General features: G+C 49.0%; 1 protein-coding gene across 4 annotated transcripts in view; it reads right to left on the bottom strand.

Moving 5' to 3' along the window:
* Window positions 1-735: 735 nt before the first annotated feature.
* Window positions 736-19,977, bottom strand: part of UROS (uroporphyrinogen III synthase) — a 598,542-nt gene continuing 579,300 nt past the window's right edge. For all 4 annotated transcript variants that reach the window (XM_078643517.1, XM_078643516.1, XM_078643519.1 and 1 more), the window contains one exon: window positions 736-989. In XM_078643517.1, coding sequence (XP_078499643.1) covers window positions 864-989 — 126 coding nt within the window. In that variant the 3' untranslated portion in view covers window positions 736-863. The remainder of the gene's footprint in view (window positions 990-19,977) is intronic.

The raw sequence follows: 19,977 nt of genomic DNA, 5'->3' as shown, positions 1-19,977 counted from the left end.
CACTGCGGTGCGATGTTAGCGCGGACGCAGCACACCTGCACGCGGCCCCTAACGCGGGTCATGACTGGAAGGGAGGCTGAACCGGAAGCATTCACGGAGGAAGCCAGGCCCTGCCAATTTATACCTGAGCAATAAGCATGTGTGGCTTGCCTTAACTGTCACAGAGAGTAAAAACAAACCACTCCCTGTGTGGAATCTCCAGCTGACTACTTACAACTGTTTTTTTCACTGGATACAGTAGTTGGCAAGTGGGTTTTGGAAATTATCTATAATGACTTTGGGAATACTCTTCAAGATTGGCGCCACATATTGGAAAAGTTCATTGTTGTTTAATCGTTGGTCACTATTTTAGTTAGCAAGTATAATACTTTGTTTTCTACTTACTATATATATAGAATGCATATTGTCGGAAAATGCACGTGGATGGATACATTTGAAACCATTTGTAACTGGTCAAATAGAATTTCTACCAGGGTCCGGATGTCAAATGCAGGTCCAGGGCCTCGAAGAGCCGGCGAACCAACAGTACCTAGCGGACTTTAAATTGTGGGATACCACGTCTGGGAAGTAGCAAAGACTGAGCTAAAATGATGGAGAGGCAAGGGAGGAGCAAGGGCTGCTGGCAGAGGGAAGCGGTTCGAGGCGCTAAAGCTGCAAAGATGCCCAAAGCAGCGCATTCAGGTAGGCACAGGAGACTTTTATTTTAATTACAGAAATAAAAATCATTCAGAAGGCTGCTATTTACAAATGTTTTATTTTTTTTATTTTAACAGCATATATCCGAATCGAAACCACTCTCGCGTACCAATGAACCTCGCAACTGCTGCGGCTTCAAGTGTTTTCAGACAAGTCCAGCACATTCTTCACAGCTCCAAGGCAGCCTTCAGCCCCAGGGCCAGGTCCTGCGGCGTAGGGTTCTTTGCCGTGCAGCTAACACGGATCCCTTCTGTTGTCAGTGCCTCGGTTGTGGTTGGGCCTATTGCTGCAAACTGGAACGGGAAAAACAAAAGTACAAATTATTACTTCTAACTCGGGCTTTAGTGCCTTCTTAACTTCTACCTACACCTTTTACGAACAGTTAATGGGAATCGAAAACATTTCATACTGAACGTGCACATTAGCCACGGTGCTGACAGCAGGCTGCATATACTGCCTAGTTTGTATGGACTGTGCTTTGCCCAACAGCACCCACTGGACTCCCAGGTGGATCCTTTAATTCACCAGTTAGAACAGGCAGGCTTGCCCGTGCCTTCTCGTACAACTATGACCCGCTTCTGGCCATAGTCTAACATAGACAATTTGGGGCACAGGCTGCAAGGAGTGAAAAGATGGGTAGATAAGGATGATGTAATCCTAAAGGCACATGATAAGGATATTACCTGGTTGTCCGTCTTCTTCTTACAGTCCTTACGTATGAGTTCACCTCTTTACCACGCATATAAAGATCACCAAACTTGACTTTTACTTCCCAATCTAATATGGCACTCATCAAATGGAGTACAAATACGTCACATCTGGAGAAGTGGAGAAGTGTGGCTCACCGATTAGAGCGGCAGACCCTGAGGCAGAGGTCTGGCCCGGGACCAGGGTTCAATTCCCGACGCAGCAGGGTCTTGGGCTCAATGTCCATGGACTCGATAATTCTCACCTCGGTGCCTACTCTAATCATGGGTCCCACTCTGCAACTCTGGGCAATAGCTTGCTTAATCTCCACAATGGCCTCTAAAGCGCTAGGATGCCTGGCTTCACCTTGCGGGTGCCCAGTAGGGGGCATCTCACAGGGAAAGCCAGGAAGGGTTCCACAGCGGTATACAGCGCCAGGATGCCTGAAAGGTGATAGTGCGCTTTACAAGTATACATACATTTACATTTACATCGGGTCAGAGACTTTCTGTTTCATTTTTCAGCAACCAGTAGATTGCCATCTTGGCTACAGGTATGTGATATGTTTTCCATTCCTTAATTTTATTATTTGGTTAAGACCTGATTTAGTGGTCTTTGTTATGTGTTTTCGTGATCATTTCGTGTATACTGGGCATACGTGATCACTGGTAAGTCTGCGGCTTGCAGGGCAGCCTGTGACGGCCTCGGGGATGTTCTTATTGTTTTTGGGTCCCGGCTTTTTGTGGAGGTGTTCCACGTCAGTGGGTTTTTCTGGCCCAGTTTGGTGAGAAGGGATGCAATGATTAAAGTTGGGATGTGTCATATACAACCTGCTTTCCCAGGCCCGACAAACATCACTGTGGCTCTTTGCTCCACCTTCTTTCCCAAAGTGTTGTCCCAGCAGTTATGATTTGTATGTAGTAATAGCCATGTGGGGCTCAGGCACACTCAGTCATTTCCCAGCATGTTTGCCCTTCAACCTAGCCGGGGCAGCCAGGAAGCAGAAATACCACGATATCATAAAAAAAATCCTACCTACTTTCCCAGAATCTCTCACTTGTCCCTAGTGCAATGTCGCACAAGAGCCCACAGCCACCCCACCTGCTACTATTGCTGCTTGCGTTCCTGTTGCTTAGGGGAGACCCAGTGCAGCTTTAGAGCAGGATGGTGAGATAGAGCCACATACAATGCCATTTGCAGGCCTGGTGTGGTCTACTGCTGCCCCAGCCACATAGGACTGCATGCAGCATAGCATACTTATCATTATGGAGAGGACGCTGGAAACCGTGTCTAGGGCAGGACAGCATGACCTATCAACTTTGCCTGGTTTACAAGATCCAGGACCAAAGCTGAAATCTTGGGATCATAGCAATAATGTCCTTGACTCTAAGCTGCGGGGGAAAACACAAAACTGCACTGTGTCTAGAATAACTACAGTGAAAGTGAGTATCTGTCAGGTGTGACTTCAGCACATTGATAGTGAATCCCAAAGATGTTAAGAGCTTTGCCATAGTTAGAGGTGTGTAATGGCTGCCTGAAGGGAGTCCATCTTTAACAGCCAGTCGTCGAGCTGCGGGATAACTAGTATTATTGACCTTCAAAGATGCTCTGCAACTACCTCCTTTACTTTCAGAAACACCTGACTGAGGAGCACTGGAGAGCAAAGCAAACTGACCCACCATAAAATGTAGATAACCCCTGTGAGCTTGCAGGGCAGGGATTTGGAAATAAGTATCCTGCAGGTGCAACACTACCATCCAGTCTCCAGAGTCTTTGGCAGAGAAGACCTAGGCAAAGATGAGCTTCTTGAATTTTTCCTTTCTCAGAAACGTGTTGGGAGTGTGATGGAATACAACAGGACAAAGACCTCCGTCTTTCTTAGGCACCAGAAAGTAGCGGGAGTAAGAGCCAGTTCCCATTTCTGATGCGGCACCATCTCAATGGCTTCTTTGGCCAGAAGGGCCTGTACTGCTTGCTGTAAAATGGCCAGATGGTTCTCTGTCAGATATCCTGAAGATGGTGTAAGGTGTAGTGGAGTGGAAGGAAACAGAAAGGCATAACAGCTGGACAATTTGAAGGACCTATTTGTCCAAAGTGATCGCTTGGCAGCCTTAAGAGAAAATGGTGGATCCTGTCTCCAAAATTGTAGCTGTGTGTTTGAAAGGTGCTGCTGAAGAGTTTTTGTGCCAGCAGCAGCTGGAAACAGGGCTGCACACTGCCTTTCCTGTTTTTGCATGCTGTGGCCTTGGCCTTGACAAGGCTATATGTCTGCCAGGCTGCCTAAATGGGCATGTTTTGGCTGTACTTAATGCACAGACCATAGCCACGGAAGGGATTCAAATTACTGGCAAAACTGATGTGCTGGTGAAAACAGGCCACGTTGTGGCCCTACTGTCTTTGAAGCACTCAAGGGCTGAGGCCGCTCTTTTGCCAAATAGGTGAGAGCCATTGAAGGGCATGTCCATTAGGAGGATTGGATATCATGGGAGAAGCCCATAGAGCTCATCCAGGCGTGTCTTCAAAGTTTCACACTGGTAACTATCATCCAAGCATAACACTCCATGGTATCTAGCCCACAAAGAATGGGCGCATGTCCTCTGGTATTGCAGGTAGTACCTGAGTAACACAGTCCCAAAGGGCGTGAGTGTATTGGCCAAATAGGTAGTTGCCGTTGATGGACCACAATACAATCCCATCAAGAAACAAAAAAGGGAGTGAAGAGATATATCAGTCATGGACTCAATCTCCTCTGTAAGCTATGTAAAAATAAAAAGAGTCCACTCTGAGCTACAAAATGAGGGGCTAACCTTCCAAAAAGTGACTAAACCCAAGCAATGCATGGGAAAGCAATGGAGTTTCTTAATATAACCCTTGCCCACCAAAAGGTCCCTTGGTGGCATGCTTCATCATTGGGTTCTTTCCGCCCCGCTGCGGGATGGGGCGTGCTACAACTGATGGATACGTGGGAGCACTTTTAAAGCGAAGTGAAGATATGTGTATTGATGTGAGAGTGGAAGGGTCAGGAATGAGTGAATTAATTAAAAAATACCTGGCTTTGTGGAAAAACTAAACTTTAATGCTTCCTACAGCTGGTATTGTTAAAAAATGGGGAAATAGGAGGGAACAGCTTTAATGAGCAGCTCCCTCGCTGGTCGACATGTTTCGAAGCCTACCCTTAAGCCTCTTCTTCAGGACCAAATACAATGATCCCTGTTACCACTCTGACTGGTGCCTAGTGCTGTTAGCATGTTAGGTGTTCTGTTTGACGGTGCCACGGACAGGCATTGTCTCTCTTTTTTTTAACAATATCAGCAATATTGAGCATTAAAGTTTAGTTTTTCCACAATGCCAGGTATTTCTTAATTCACTCATTCCTGACCCTTCCACTCTCACACCAATACACATCACTTCACTTCAAAGTGCTCCCGCTTATCCGATGGTCGTAGCACGCCCCGTCCCACAGCAAAGCGGGAAGAACCTGATGATGAAGCATGCCACCAAGAGACCTTTTGGTGGGTGAGGATTATTTATTTATTTATAAAGTTTTATATAGCGCGAACAAGATCCCGAAGGATATCAATTTTAAGAAACTCCATTGCTTTCCCATGCTAGTAACCAAACGGTTTGCTTGGGTTTAGTCACTTTTTGGAAGGTTAGCACTTCATTTTGTAACTTAGAGTGGACTCTTTTTGTTTTTTTCGGACCACAATACAAGCCTGGAAGAGAATATACTGTCCCAAATGTTTCAAGGCACTTTGATTCTCTATCCGGTTGGGTGGGGTGGAAGGCATTGAGGTTGACTCTGCTGGTGGACGCTTGCACCACTGACTTTCTGGGGTAGGGTGCTGTGTTAAGAAAGCCGGATCACCCAGGGCAGGACGATAGCACCTCACTGTCTACCTATTTCACAGCAACCCATAGCATGTTTGTGCCCATGTCCCCAGAAGGGTGTCCATAACGGCCTTATTAAAAAGCGATAGGTGGTCTGTTCGGGTTGGAGCACTTCAGTGAGTACATTAGTTTTCACCTCCTGTGGCCAAGTTTATTGGCCACAGTCTTCACCACACAATAAACAAGGTTGGGGGGGGGTCTAAGGGGAGCAAATATTTAAAGACCAAGTAGACAGACTAAACCCCCTATACACAATCTGGCTATACAAAACAAGGCTGTCAATGGTCTCTTACAGCTTAATGTGGGCAAATACAGAGAGGGAGTCTGTGTCTACCAAAGAATGTGTGTAAAACAAAAAGAAAATGAATCCCATCAGCCCACCCAAATGGCAGAGCATCTTGTCACTCCTCAACCGGATCACCTTTGATTCTATCCCAGATGATGATTGTTAGAACTGGCTATTTCTGGTAGGCTAAGGCTGACGCCAAAGCCAGGCAGAAACCACCATTCTAGTCAGGGCAAGGGAGTCACACGCCACGATAACCCCTGCTCACCCCCTTGGTAGCTTGGCACGAGCAGTAAGGCTAAACTCGGAGGCAATGTGTAAAGCATTTGCGCAAGCACACAACAGCAACAACATCCTAGGCACACCACAAAAGGAACTCCACACAAGGTTATATAAAAAATAACTTTTGTATTGTCAAAACACATCAGATAGAAATCACACATGTACATTGTGCCAACTGGCACGGGCAATATTCACAAGGGATTAACTACAAGACAGGGCCACCAGGACCACTGTCAGGAATCAACACTTAGCAGAAATAGCACTTTGTAGATCATAGAAAATAGGATATAAAATCACTGTAGCACAAATTAGCAAGTATAGAACACAACCAGTAACTACTGGTAACAGGTAAGTACCACCTACGCAACCCTAACCACCTTAGGAGAATGTCACGCAAGGAACCAGGACCTCACTAGGACCACCTGTACTGGAAAGAACAACCACCTAAGAATAAAATACATTTAGGGGTATCAGCAAGAACACATTACACATGATGCATCACAACATTCAGAGGTGTAGGGAAAAGGAAAACACATGATGCATAAAAACACATTCAGAGGTGTAAGGAAAGAAAACACATGATGCATAAAAACATTCAGAGGTGTAAGAACAAGGAAGACACATGATGCATAAAAACATTCAGAGGTGCCAGAACACAACTCAATAGCGCAAAAACACATGATGCCTAAAAACATTCAGAGGTGCAATAAAACTACACAATTGCGCAAAAACTTACATAAGCCACCACTTGTGGCAGTCCCTAGGCCAACTGGCCTTGTTGGGGCTAGGACGCCCTGTGTCCAAAAGTCAGGGGCCTAAACGTGGCAGCTGCCCAGAAATTGCTGGGCAGCTGAAGACAATCCCAAGCTCCTAAACGGTGCAGCTGCCCACTAATTGCTGGGCAGCTGGGAATCAAAACTGCGACAGGGCCTCACTGGCCCTAAAACAAACCTGCGCCATCTGTGGAGCCCCACAGTCTCTGACACTCTGCACACGTTTGAGCCACACAGGCTCTGACACAACACATGCCCAAACGTTGGAGTCCCCCCTCTGGAGACTTGTGATCAAAAGAGATGCCCCCTGAGCCACTCGTGGCTCGACAACAAATATGCCACCTGGGTGGGGGGGAGCCTTGTGCGCTCTGACTAATGATGTGCCCCCTGAGCCTTCTCAGGGCTCTACTACAAATGCTGGCAGGGAGCCTCTCGGGGCTCTCAGGTACAACTATGCCCCTCTGGAGCCTTCTCAGGGCTCTAAAACGAATGCTGGCAGGGAGCCTCTCGGGGCTCTCAGGTACAACTATGCCCCTCTGGAGCCTTCTCAGGGCTCTACAACGTTGGGGCGACCCACTGCCAACCGGGGCCGCCCTGCTTGCGCCAACAGCATCCGGGGCCTCGCGCTGGCCTTAACACCCGCCCGGAGCTTCCCCCCGCAGCCCCTCATTCACCGTGCTGTTTGCTGGCTGGGGCTCCTCCGGGCGGCAACTCCCTCCTTGGCTGCAGCAAGCGGGGCTCTCTCACTCATGAGAGCCCCGCCGACGTCGGCGGCCGCATCACCAGTCTCCTTTGGGCACCAGCAGGGCTCTCCCCAGAACCCGGGAGCCCTGCTCACACCGGCGCCGCCATGCTCCTTCTCACGCACGGCAGCTTCTTCTCCTCGCGCCGGAGCTCTTCCGGCAGGCCGCGCAGGGATTGGCCAGCGAGCTGCTTCCTGGTGTCCAAAGGTCCCGCCCACGTTGCGCCACTGCTTGCCTGGCTTCCTGTGCTGAGGGTCGCCAATGGCAGCGTGGCCCTTGGCAGGGAGGCGGGCGCAGCGCCTCTGTATAGATCTCCGGGCTAGCGGCGGTGATTCAAAGGGGCACCCTCGGTTGCAAAATTAAAAGTAGAAACAGGGTGAGCACCCGTTAGACAAGTAAATAAATGGGGTGGCACCCATCAATAAAAATAATTAAATAAAAGGCGCCGGGTGGGCACCGGCACTCGCACATAAAGCGCTCCCAAGCGCTAAAGGACAATCCACAGCGCTCCTAGCGCTAGAACAGCAAACAACGCGCTTCCAGGCGCTTTAGGCTATAATAAGCCCTGGCAAAAGCAAGAAAAAGTTCCCAGGAGTCTGCAAGCAGGGGACCACAAGCAAAGGTCCCTAGGGAAAGTCCATCAGTCTCCAAGTCCCTCAGGTGTCCAGGGCCTCAGCAGTCCAGGACATAAGGTGGAGCACAGCAGCTCCCAGAAAAGGAGGGTCCATCAGGTATCCAGGGGCTGGGCAGGGCCCAGGGATTCCCCTGGGCCCAAGCAGCAGCACGCCCCTGGCAGGATTCAAGTTAGAAACAAGAACATTTTGTAAGGGGACACAGCCCCTTTTTATACTATAAAATCCTTTGTCTAAAGGGTGCAGGCAGTGTGAGAACCAGCTAGAACTGGTTATAGGGAACTCCTTTCAGTGTGAGGGGCAGAGGCGACAGCCGCCCAGCGGGAGGCGGAGCCAGCATTGTGGCAGGCAGGCACAGCCTTATTCACTCCCAGGTGCTATCTCATCCCACTTCCCTAGTTGCAGATGCAGTCATTCAGCCAAGGGCTGACTCAGACAACCTCCTGGGGGCTCCCCAGCCCCTGTCATCCTCAAACCAGACAGTCAATCCACAAGCAGGCCCAGGCACTCCTGGAGCCAGGCTCCAGCCAATCATGTGCCAGCAGACTCACTACACATGCACACCCATGTCTAGAAGTGGCACTTCTACACTAGACACATTCATGCCGCATACATCATCACGCAGCATTTAATCTCAAGAGTTTGCACATACCAAACTCGACCCTGCACTGGGGCGTGGCTACGCAGGCGAGCGGAATGGCCGCCTGAATGTAGAGCTCCGCCGAGCGGGCAGCAAACGGGGCCATTTCCATGAGATCCGACACTGCGCAGGGGTCGGAAACTGCTTGAAGCCGACCCCTAACACCATCGGATGAAGCTGGCCGGGCTTGGAGGCCGGGGGACGGCGAGAACGGGTGCAGCTGTGGAGGGGTGGTGAGGCCTCCCGGGCCTCGCCGGACGTGACCCTGCTGCGCCGGAGCACTCGGTGAGTCTTCTGAGGGGCCCCTTCGTTAGCCCCCTTGGCATTGGGGTTGCTGTTGGGCTCTCCCGGGCCCGCTGCTTGCCCCCGGTGGTCTCCGGTGGTGGAGGGGCGGACCCTTGGTACGGGACCGGCCCTTGCGGCCCGGGTCGGCCTTGTGAGCCGGGGCCTCGATTTTGGAGACTACCTGGGCTGGGTGGCGGCGGGCGGGGGAGGCGGGTGGCGGACCCTGATTGTAATTGGGGGGTGACGGGGGGTGCGACCGGGGGGCTCTAGGGCGACTTCCAGGCGGCCCCGCATCTCTGCATTCGGTGGGGGCTCTACATCTTTGCCCCCACCACCAACACGCTTCCGCGACTCGCGCCTGTCCCCCAACAGGCCCACGAACAATACACTCTCCAGCCCCTAAATGCTGCAACCGGCCACGCACATTACACGCCTGTGAGCATCCTGGATTGACACAAGAAGTCTGCATAGCCTTTGTGACTCTGGCTTATTTACTTGCTGTGCCTCGTTGTCCTGGATGCCTGGTCTTCCTGCTACGCCGCGACCCTCCACTGGCCCTACCTACTGCAAGGGCTTGGCCTCCAGATTGGCTCCAGGCGGACGTGTCATCCCGGCATAGGAACCCCCCGGGACTGCGCGGCTCTGCCTTGGCGTCCCCGCGTCCTTTGCGGTGCGGATTGCGCCTAACACGAGGTGGTGTTTGAGACCCCTGATCCATTTGTCCCGGTCTGGACACCTCGCTTGCAGGGTGCCCTGTAACTGTGCTCAACGCTCTTGCTGGTCGCACTTGTCGCTGTGTCTTGACGCACTGGTGCTTGTCCACCGCCATTTCCACCATGGGTAAAAGAGATCTTAACCAGAGGAAACTTACCTTCGAAGCGGCTTCCCTCCGTACAGTTGAAGACCCACCTACACATGCTGCGGACGCTGAAGGCCCAGTGACAGCGGGAGACACCGCTGGTATGGTCGCCGAAATGTTGGGCGAAATGCGTGCTGGATTCAAGGCCTTGGACTCCCGCTTCGACACCCTCGAAAAGAAAATGGCGGATATGGGCGCGAAGATTCAATCGCATGATAGGCGCCTGGATGTGGCTGAATCCAGAGTTTCCGACTTCGAAGATGGAGCTGCGTCGACGCTGAAAAGATTGGAACGCGTGGAGAAGATCCTTAAGGAGGTTGCTATTAAGAACGAGGATTTAGAAGCGCGCAGTAGGCGCAATAACATTCGCATAATTGGTGTGGCGGAGACGACGGCGACCGGACGCTTTGACACATTTGTGGAAAATCTCTTGATCGAACTATTCGGTAGGGACACGTTCACGGCTGGCTTCATAGTGGAGCATGCACACAGATCGTTGGGGCCTCGGCCTAATCCAGGGTTGCCACCCCGGCCCATCATAGCCAGAATCATGAACTTCAGAGACCGGGACGCGGCACTAAAGGCTACGAGGGAGGCTGGCGAGGTGAAATGGCAAGGTGGAGTGCTATCCTTTTACCCAGACTTCACAATTATGGTCCAAGACGCGCGCCGAAAATACACTGGTGTCAAGGCCGCTTTGCGCAAGCTGGGGTTGCGCTACGGAATGCTGTACCCTGCCAGGCTCAGAGTGGACGTGGATGGCAGGTTTCTCATTTTTGACTCCCCCGCTGAGGCACAGGAATTTTGTCAAACTTACAAAAACAGAGGGTCGCCTCGGACCTCTGGCGAAGCACATAAATCTCCGCCACACACAGACTCGCAGGCTAGTACTGACCTTTTTGCGGAGAGCGGACAAGGCTGAATTGTACCCTTTTTTGGTTTGGCCGTTCCCTTCAGTATTATGCACCTAACGATGTTGTTATTTTTGCAGTGTTTTCTATACTTGTTGAGAATTGAATGTCGCCCCGGCCGGGGTACCCGCGTGGCGGAGCGTTGCCACCCCCCCATGGCACGAGCCGTATTGTGCTTTACTCTTAGTTTGCCTTTAATTTTCGAGTGTATTACTGGACCATTGCTTTTTTCTGATGATATTGGTGTTATTCTTTGGGGTGGGAGATGCCTCCTGGGGCTTAAGGAGAGGCTGGGTGGTGGGAGGGTGGGAGGGATTGTTTCATTCTTCGGTTCTAATGTTAATGACAATGCACTGTTTTTCTTCATGAATGATGCCTATTTTGCGGGAGGGAGGCGGCTGCTATGCACACACTTGTTTAATTGTGATTCCTTCGGTTTTGAATGGCTAAGGTAGGACAGCAGTCTGGTCCTTCCAGACTTACCCTGATGTCCTGGAACGTCCGAGGTTTAAATACCACGAGAAAACGACGGCAGGTTCTAAACTACGCAGCGCGACATGGGGTTGATGTATTGTTTCTACAGGAGACACACTTAGTGCGGAATGACTCCTCCTCATTTGCCAGGGGCTGGGGCGCACACAGGTTCTTCTCCAGCTACAGCAGATATGCGAGGGGTGTGGCGATAATGATACATAGGCGCGTCCCCTTTGTGCACTTAGACAGTGTAATTGACGATGGAGGCAGATATGTTCTTGTTACAGGGGTACTTCTTGGCTTCAAGATCACCTTTGCTGGAGTATATGGTCCCAACTCAGACTCCCCCGCCTTATTCCAAAGTCTCCATGATGCTTTGCTACGCCTGGACACCGATATGTTGGTGGTAGGTGGAGACTTTAACTTGTTGATGGACCCTGCCAGGGATAGCACGTCTTCTTCCCCAGACTGTAAACCCCGCTCACGTGCGGTACTGACAGATATGTGCACACACTACCCGCTCATTGATATTGAGGCTCGTTTACACTCTAACACTCCCACTTATACCCATCACTCTGGATATCACAACACTAGTACCAGGATCGACTACTGGCTCCTTTCCCCAGGAGTGGCCGGTTGGGTGAATGACCATTTGACACTCCCACGCACGTTGTCGGATCACTCTCCTATTGTACTGACCCTACTGATTCCCAGACTGGGGGGATACGAGAAACAATGGCGTTTCCCCGGCAAGGCGTTATCTGACCCGGTCTTCAAAGAAGACATTCGTACAGCGATAGAGGAGTATTTTGAGCACAACACAGGCACAGTAGACACTTGGGCCACGTTGTGGGAGGGATTCAAAGCCACTATTAGAGCGGTTTGCATCACTAAACACGTGGGGGCCTTGCGCGAGATTCGGGCCACCATGACACGTATCGAGACAGAAATAACCAAACTGGACAGAGACACACTTACGGACACCGATGGTACGATAGAGGCGAAGAGGTTAGGGCTGCTGCAGGAGTTCAGGGATACTGCAGACAGGGAATTGAAATATCTGTGCGCGCAACACTCAGCTAGACAATACGGAGAGGGAGACAGGCCTGGCAGGCTCCTGGCTCAATTGCTCCACCCTCCCCGACAGGCCTCATACATCTCTGACATGGTGGATGACTTGGGCGTTCGACATCAGACCACCCCTGACATTTGCGATGAACATTGTATACCTCCACTCTGGCAGGGGATCGTCGCGACCCAGGCCCCTATATCAACGAGATCTCAATTGTATTCCTGGAGAAGTATATGCAGGATTTCCTGGCTATGCCTATTGATCCAGACTGCGTCATTGAGGCTATAGATGCATTGAGGGGCTCCTCGGCGCCGGGTCTTGATGGCTTTTCAGCCGACTTTTATAAAGAATACAAGGAGGAGCTAGTACCGCGCCTGATAGAGATGTATGCGGAGGCACTCGAAATGGGGGTTTTGCCGCCCACGCTCCGAGAGGCAGTCATCATTCTGCTTACTAAGCCTGGTCGGGACCCCACGAGGTGTGGCTCTTACAGACCCCTTTCCCTACTCAACCTTGACTACAAGATTTTAGCCAAAGTCCTCGCAACCCGACTGTCTTTACTGATGGAGTCTATTATCTCGCCGGCTCAGTCCGGATTTGTCCCCCACAGATCCACCTCCTTTAATCTCAGAACGTTGTTTTCGGTGCTCCACAGAATAGACCCTAATACACCGGCGGCTGCGGTGTTTTTGGATGCCGAAAAGGCGTTTGACTCTTTAGAATGGCCCTTTTTTCTGTCTGTCATGAGACGGATGGGCATGCCACCGCTGTTCGTCTCCACGGTCGAACTGCTTTATACCGCCCCTAGGGCGCGGCTGCGCCTTAATGGCACAATTTCTGATAGCTTCCCTCTTTCTCGGGGAACCCGACAGGGATGCCCCCTGTCCCCCCTGCTATATATCATGGCCATGGACCCTTTGGTGCGGCACTTTCAAGAACACCACATGCACCGTGGGCTCCAGTTTCGAACGGTCCGCTTCTCATTTCCCTCTACGCGGACGATACCATTTTATATGTCAGATCTCCGGAGACGAATCTGGCACCCCTGCTTCTGGAGGTGACCCGCTTTGGGGAATACTCCGGCCTTTGTATTAACTGGCACAAATCCGACATCTTTCCACTCACCCCCTCCACTGAACGCTGGGACTGCCCGTTCCCGCTTGAGTGTAATACTGATTCGGTGAAATATCTGGGTATCCACATTCATTTAGACACGGTATCTATGATTCGTCTGAACTATGGCCGGGCGTTGGACTTTCTGGAAGATAATCTAGCACGTTGGCTTCGCCTTCCTCTTTCGATGGCTGGCCGTATCGCCATAATTAAAATGATCGTGCTCCCCCGTTTTTTATATCTCTTTAACAACATTCCGATCCCACTCACTAAAATCTTCTTCACCCAACTACGCTCGTTGTTGCTGCGGTTGGTGTGGGGAGACAAGAACCCGCGGGTTTCCTGGCAAATCCTGACACTGCCTTATGAAAGAGGTGGCTTTGGAGTGCCCGATTTTTATCTTTACTACCTAGTCGCGCAATGCGCTTATGCACATCCCTGGTTCCACCCGGACGCTCGGATTCCATATCTGCGGCCGGAGGCGGACTTGGTGTTACCGCTTGCCCTCAACACGGTACTACCCAAAGGCTTACCCCGAGACCCACAAGACATACAGACTGTTTCCACTACGTCATGGGCTTGGATGCAACTGCGTAGACTACTCCAGTTCGACGTGCTGTATTCTCCGGCTCTTACACTACCGAACCCACACTCGTTCCCTATTACCGCTGAAACAGTGGTTTGCAACACACTGTCCAAATATCAGCTCACCACAATAGGGGACCTGTTCCCAGACGGACATGTCTTTTCGGTGTCAGAGGATCAGCGATTCACGGACCGGACGTTTATGGATTCGTTTGTATTGACCAGAGTGCGATCCATGCTCAGAGCACAGTTCCCCTCGTTCCCACTACCCCCAGATGACATGGCTGCCCTAACTTTCTTACTCCAGTCCCATACGGGCGCACATATGGTTTCTAAGCTGTACAGACTCTGTGTTGCGGCCCTTCCTACTTCGGACGCGAGGGTCCGTGCGGCATGGGAAACTGATTTGGGTAGTTCTATCACAGATGACCAATGGGCTGCTTGTTGCCGAGCTACTAAAGACGTCTCCATTAATAGTAGGCATAAATTGATACATTTCAAGTTTTTGAGGCGGCTGTACTTCACACCGGCCCTGGCCCACAAAATTGACCCAACCAGGCCTCATTGCTGCCCCAAATGCAAGGCCCCACATGCCGATTTTGCACACCTTACATGGACTTGTCCTAAACTGCATGACTACTGGCTGCAAGTACACCACATCTTGGGCGAAATTTTAGAATGCGAGTTGCAGCCCATACCAGAGGTTGCGCTGCTTGGTTATGTGGTTGAGTTCCCCCGTGCCACGCGGAAGCTGGCTGCCATAGGCTTCTTGCTCGCAAAAAGGGAAATTGCTTTATTATGGGGGTCCAGACGAATCCCCAACTCCAAGGCATGGTTACGCAGTCTTGCCCACTGTAATATCAATAGTGTGGAATATTCCACGCAGGTCCCAACAGCTTCACGCCCAGCTGATATCTGGGGCCCATACCGACAGTACGTTAGCAAATTAACGCAGGCTACACAATCCCAAGCTGCCAGTTCTATTGTCCCGGAAGGGGTGGGATAGGTATCGCTAGCATGACAGTTGAGCTTTGCCTGTTGCTTTATGAAGGTCTTGTTATTAAAATACTACTGGGACGGGGTGGGCGGGAACTGCCGATTCCATGGTTAATGATGTTTGAGAAAGGGGTGTTTTCTTCTCTGTGTTTTTGCCTACTTGGCCCCGATTGAAGATATTGCACTGCTTACATCTCTTCATACGTCATTCCATCGATCCTCGTCTGCCTATGCCAATGCTGTTACCACCTTGATCATGATTGATGTGTTGCTTGTCGCTCTCTCTCTCATGATGGCATATTCATTTTCATTATGTTTGAAAGCATATATATCTCTTTACGTTCTCCTTCCACACGTGCGATTCCCATGTAGAACTGGAAAAAGGAAAATAAGACTTCTAGAATGTGTTGCACCACTTGTAATATTATTGGTCACGTCCTCCAGCTGCCTATTTTGTATGATGACTACTCAAGTTTTCAATGTAATTGGTTTACTATGTGATTGTATGCTTATACGGACCAATCTGATGCTAATAAAGAGATAAAAAAAAAAAACTCGACCCTGCACTCCCCACACATCAGGAACTACCATGGGCATACATATTCCCCATGCATTCCAATGGGAGGGCAGGTCACTCACCACACATACACAGAGAGCTCACGCACTTTACACTGTACCACAGTGAAAAAGTGCGCAGAGACCTAAAATCACCAACACCAGGTTACAGAAACAGGCTAGGCAAAAGCAAAACGTTTCGGGGTGAACCTGCTAAAAAGGGCTAGGTCCAACAATGATGCTCTGCCATTTGGGTGGGCGGATGAGATTCATTTTCTTTTTGTTTTACACACATTCTTTGGTAGACACAGACTCCCTCTCTGTATTTGCCCACATTAAGCTGTAAGAGACCATTGACAGCCTTGTTTTGTATAGCCACAGTCTTAACCAACCTCGCTCGGTAACTGACCCTCCCAGAACTCCCAACCCTCCTTCATTTCACTACATTCCATGTTCCATGGAACGTGACCACTGAATGTGGAATGTAGATGGAAGAGTACATCACCACAGTAAGGTATTTTGGTCCACAGTATTTAGTGCGGAGGTGTGGGAAGCATGGGCAGTAGGTGGGGTGGAGGTGGGTGGCACAAAGCCAGTTATTCATTGGTTTTTTTTTAAATATTTTGGGATGGGCAGGGGAAGTTTTTTCAGAGGGTGGTGGCGGTAAGGATGTGTGGTAGGAGGCCATTTTTATTTTAAAAAGGTATGGTATATGCGGTTCCTCCATTACTTCTCAACTTCTACTTACATGTTGAAAGCAGGGGTAGCTGATCTGGGGGAAGGGGGTGTATATACAACATAAAATTACAGCTCGTTATTCTGAGTGACATCATAGACAGCTTGAGCACACCTCTTGTTGTCAATTTGATGTCACTCACAATTGCTCAGAGAATAACATCCCTGTTTTTCATTATTAGCCATCTATATCCTGTATGCTATCATGTTAGGGTTTGGAGGGGTAGGGGGCTATAGTCTCAGTTATTAGGCATAGGAACACCATGCCAGATTAGACTGTAGCACGAAAACAGCCTTTTTTAGTTTTACACTTTGAATGTTTTCTAAAGCAAGATTAGACGTTCCTGATTTGCATAGCGGAAAGTGTGCAATGAAATGCTTGTGCTTTATCATTTTAGATGGGTGATCTTTCTGGTTTTATACAGTTTCAACCCAATGAGCATTCTGATTGATTGACTCATCCGATGTTAGACTGGTAAGGGCATATCTAAATGTATCTTGATGGAGATCCTGTGCCCGGATTTTAACAACATTGTGCTGATTTGAGACAACAAATTATCTCGTTTGCAATACATCTACCCTTGTTTGTGCTCCCTAAGGAACACAACAATTCATTAATTGTTATCGAGCACATTAGGTCTTTAAGGAATCATTGACTTCACCCTTGTTTCTCCTTCAGTAGGTATTTCACAATATTCTCTCTGCTTTTTTATCGTTGTCTAATTATGAGTGCTCCTTGGATACCATAAGTCTTTGCTCCCAGTTGCTTTAATGAGGTCTAATGATGGTGATCACGTACTTGCCGCTCCACTGTTGAGTACAACCGACAAGCTGTCAATGTCAGGAGAGGTGGCATATCTTAAAGGCAGACTTACAAAAACATAATAAACTAAATACTTATTTATGTATGCTTTTCAATGCAAAAGGAATAACAAAAAACTCTCCCTATCAGTTTCTACATTTCATTGCGTAAACAAGCAATGGCAAAGCTAATAGGCTTGACTTTTGTGCAGCGCATGCTCAGATGCACACAGGTGCACAGCATACCTACAGACATACATGCACACATTGACAAACACACCTGTTGCTGTGTTTAATCTCTTATGTTGGTTTCCTTTTGTAGCATTGTACGCTGCTCTAAGACTGTCTAAAAGTGGTAGACGTGTCAGAAGAGTTGAACTGAGGGAACAAGAAAGTGGGAATGAGAAAGGAGTCTTGTGGTTGTAATGATCCTACCCAAAATGGAGTGGTTGAGAGTTGGCCACAGAGATGTTTGGCAAGGAGGAAGCAGGCGAGAAAAACAGGTTGCAGGAGATCAAAGGAAGGAGAACCAAATGTTGCAAGGGATAAATCAAAAGGGGGTTTGGTGGCAAAGAGTGTGAGGAATCCGGGGATTAGATGGAGTTAAGAATGGTAGACTGTTAAAGAGATGCCCGGACAAGCCAGGAAGAGCCAGGTGTTCATGTCTACAAACCAACAAAGACAATATACAGACACAAGTAATGCAAACAATGCATAATAGATGACAATGATAATATTACTAATAATAATAGTGATACTAACAATAATAATAATAGTAATAACAAGATTAACAATAATGAAAATGTTAATAATAATAATACTGACAGTAATAATAACAGTAATAATAACAATATTAATAATAATAATAATAACATGATAATAGTAGGGATGGAAATGTTCCTTGCATGGTGTACGGTTGGATTTCCCTACACTGAGTGCATGGCTATGAGTATGTGGCATGCAGGTATTTTCATTTCTGGCCCTAGCCTCACACTAATCTAATCTGTGTGCAGAGGACTAGGCCTGCCCCATGCCTTGAGTGAAGTCCCGTTCCTGCCCTGTGACCTAGGGGTGTGCACCAAGCATGCCCTCCTTATACTCACCATGGGCTAGTATCCCTGCCACAGGTTTAGTGCATAGAGTGGTGGTGGCAGTGTACCATGTTCTGTGATTCCATTGTTGTGGCCAGAACTTTATGGGATGTATCACCATACCTCAGGCTTTGAATGGTGTCTAACGCAGGATTGGACTGGGGAACCGAAAGCAGCCATGGTAGAAGTGCTCAAACAATCGCCACACCATTCCTTTCCTCATTCAATCTCTCGATTTTCATCCATCAATTATCTTTCTCGCTTTCCCTCGCTCACTTCTCCCTGTCTGGTATTTTCCTCCCGCTCCATCTATCTCTATGGCTCTCTCTCTCAAAGCTGCCAAAATTGTCCTCCAGTGGCTTCAGCCCCCTGGGGAAATGTCAGAGGAAATAACATGGCTGTATGACCTTAAATGCAGCTACTTTAATTAATTGCTTGCTCAAAGAAAGTATGTCAGTCATTGGAAGGATGTCTGTGGCTGAGCAAAGGCACTATGAGCAAATAAAGGAAGCTGTTGGATGACGGTTTGGGCTGGAGCCCGCTCACTACATTCAGGGGTTTAAAGAAATCAAGAGAGCGGATGATGTGTTGCAAGATTGGAATGAGAGGGATGAGGGCCAATGATTGTCATGCCTCTAACCAACTGGGCTTGACAATGAGCTCAAGGTGGAGTGCTTCAACCCACTTAGACAATATTTGTGAGATCTGACCGAGAAGGATCCAGAGAAACTTGCAGTGTTTTCTGACCAGTGCGTAGCTCATGGGGGTTAACAACTGCTGGCTCTTAGCCAAAATGAGAGAGGAACTCTCAAGAGACTAGCTCCAAACTGGAGGGTAAAGGTCAGGGCAAATCCAAAGATTCCAAGTGGGGACACAACCAAAAAGGCGATTGGGTTCAAGTCAGGAACACAACAAGGATATCAGAGAACAGGAAGAATCTTCCAAGCCCAAAAGTATTACTTGTTTTATTGTCACAAGGAGGCGCGTTATAGGAGAGACCTTCATTTGAAAGACTCTGTACCAGCTGGACGCATGATATTGAGTGTGTTGATTGGGGATGAAGAGTTCTGAGAAAGCATGGTTGCACTCAACCTAGTGGCTATTGACATTTGTGAGACAGAAGCACATTCACCCGAACATAATGGGGTTTGTATAAGAAGTTAGTATCAATGGGCGGAACGTTCCTGCCTGGAGAGATACAGGAGCTTACAGAACAACGGTTGAGAGGTAGTATCTCAAACCAGAGAAGACTCTCCCTGGTGCCAATGGTACAAGTTTGGTAGCCAGTGACGAAGACTGGGAGTATCTGATTGCCAGAACTGCAGTAGAAATCAATGGCAAGTTGACCATCGTTGATATAGGTGTGAGAGACGCCATGTGCTGGATGTCTCTTGGGCAATGATTTGATTGTCCTTGGTTTAGTACAGGGACCAGAAGCCTACATAGATTGGACAGTGTCAACTGTGTTGACCAGAGTATAGGCTGCACATCAGTATCAGCAGAAAAATGGAACCATTCCAGATTTGCCTAGACCAGAACAAAGTAGTATGTGGATCAGGGCAGACTCCTAGACGGCATTGGTTGTGCTATTCACAGCCCCCGTTCCAGATGGACCCGAAGTGGATTGGGTGTTGGAGTATGAGCCACTGCCCCAGCCTCAAGGGCTGTTAGCTGCTGGAAGGCCTACGTGGGACCTCTCAGTGCCCAGAAGTCACAAAGTAATTGAAGGCACTGTGGACGCATGCCATCACAGCGATGCTTCTGCTTAGTAATGGTGATACACAGAAAGTGGCGGCTCATCTACCATTCCTATGTGACTCTTAGAGTATATCAATTTGTATCCCTTCCCTATGTATATAGAGATAACTCT

The sequence above is a fragment of the Lissotriton helveticus genome, chromosome 5_1, assembly GCF_964261635.1.
Source record: "Lissotriton helveticus chromosome 5_1, aLisHel1.1, whole genome shotgun sequence".
In the NCBI taxonomy this organism is placed as follows: Eukaryota; Metazoa; Chordata; class Amphibia; order Caudata; family Salamandridae; genus Lissotriton; species Lissotriton helveticus.
Note: the sequence above shows the minus strand (reverse complement) of the source record. Positions and strands in the feature narration are given on the sequence as shown.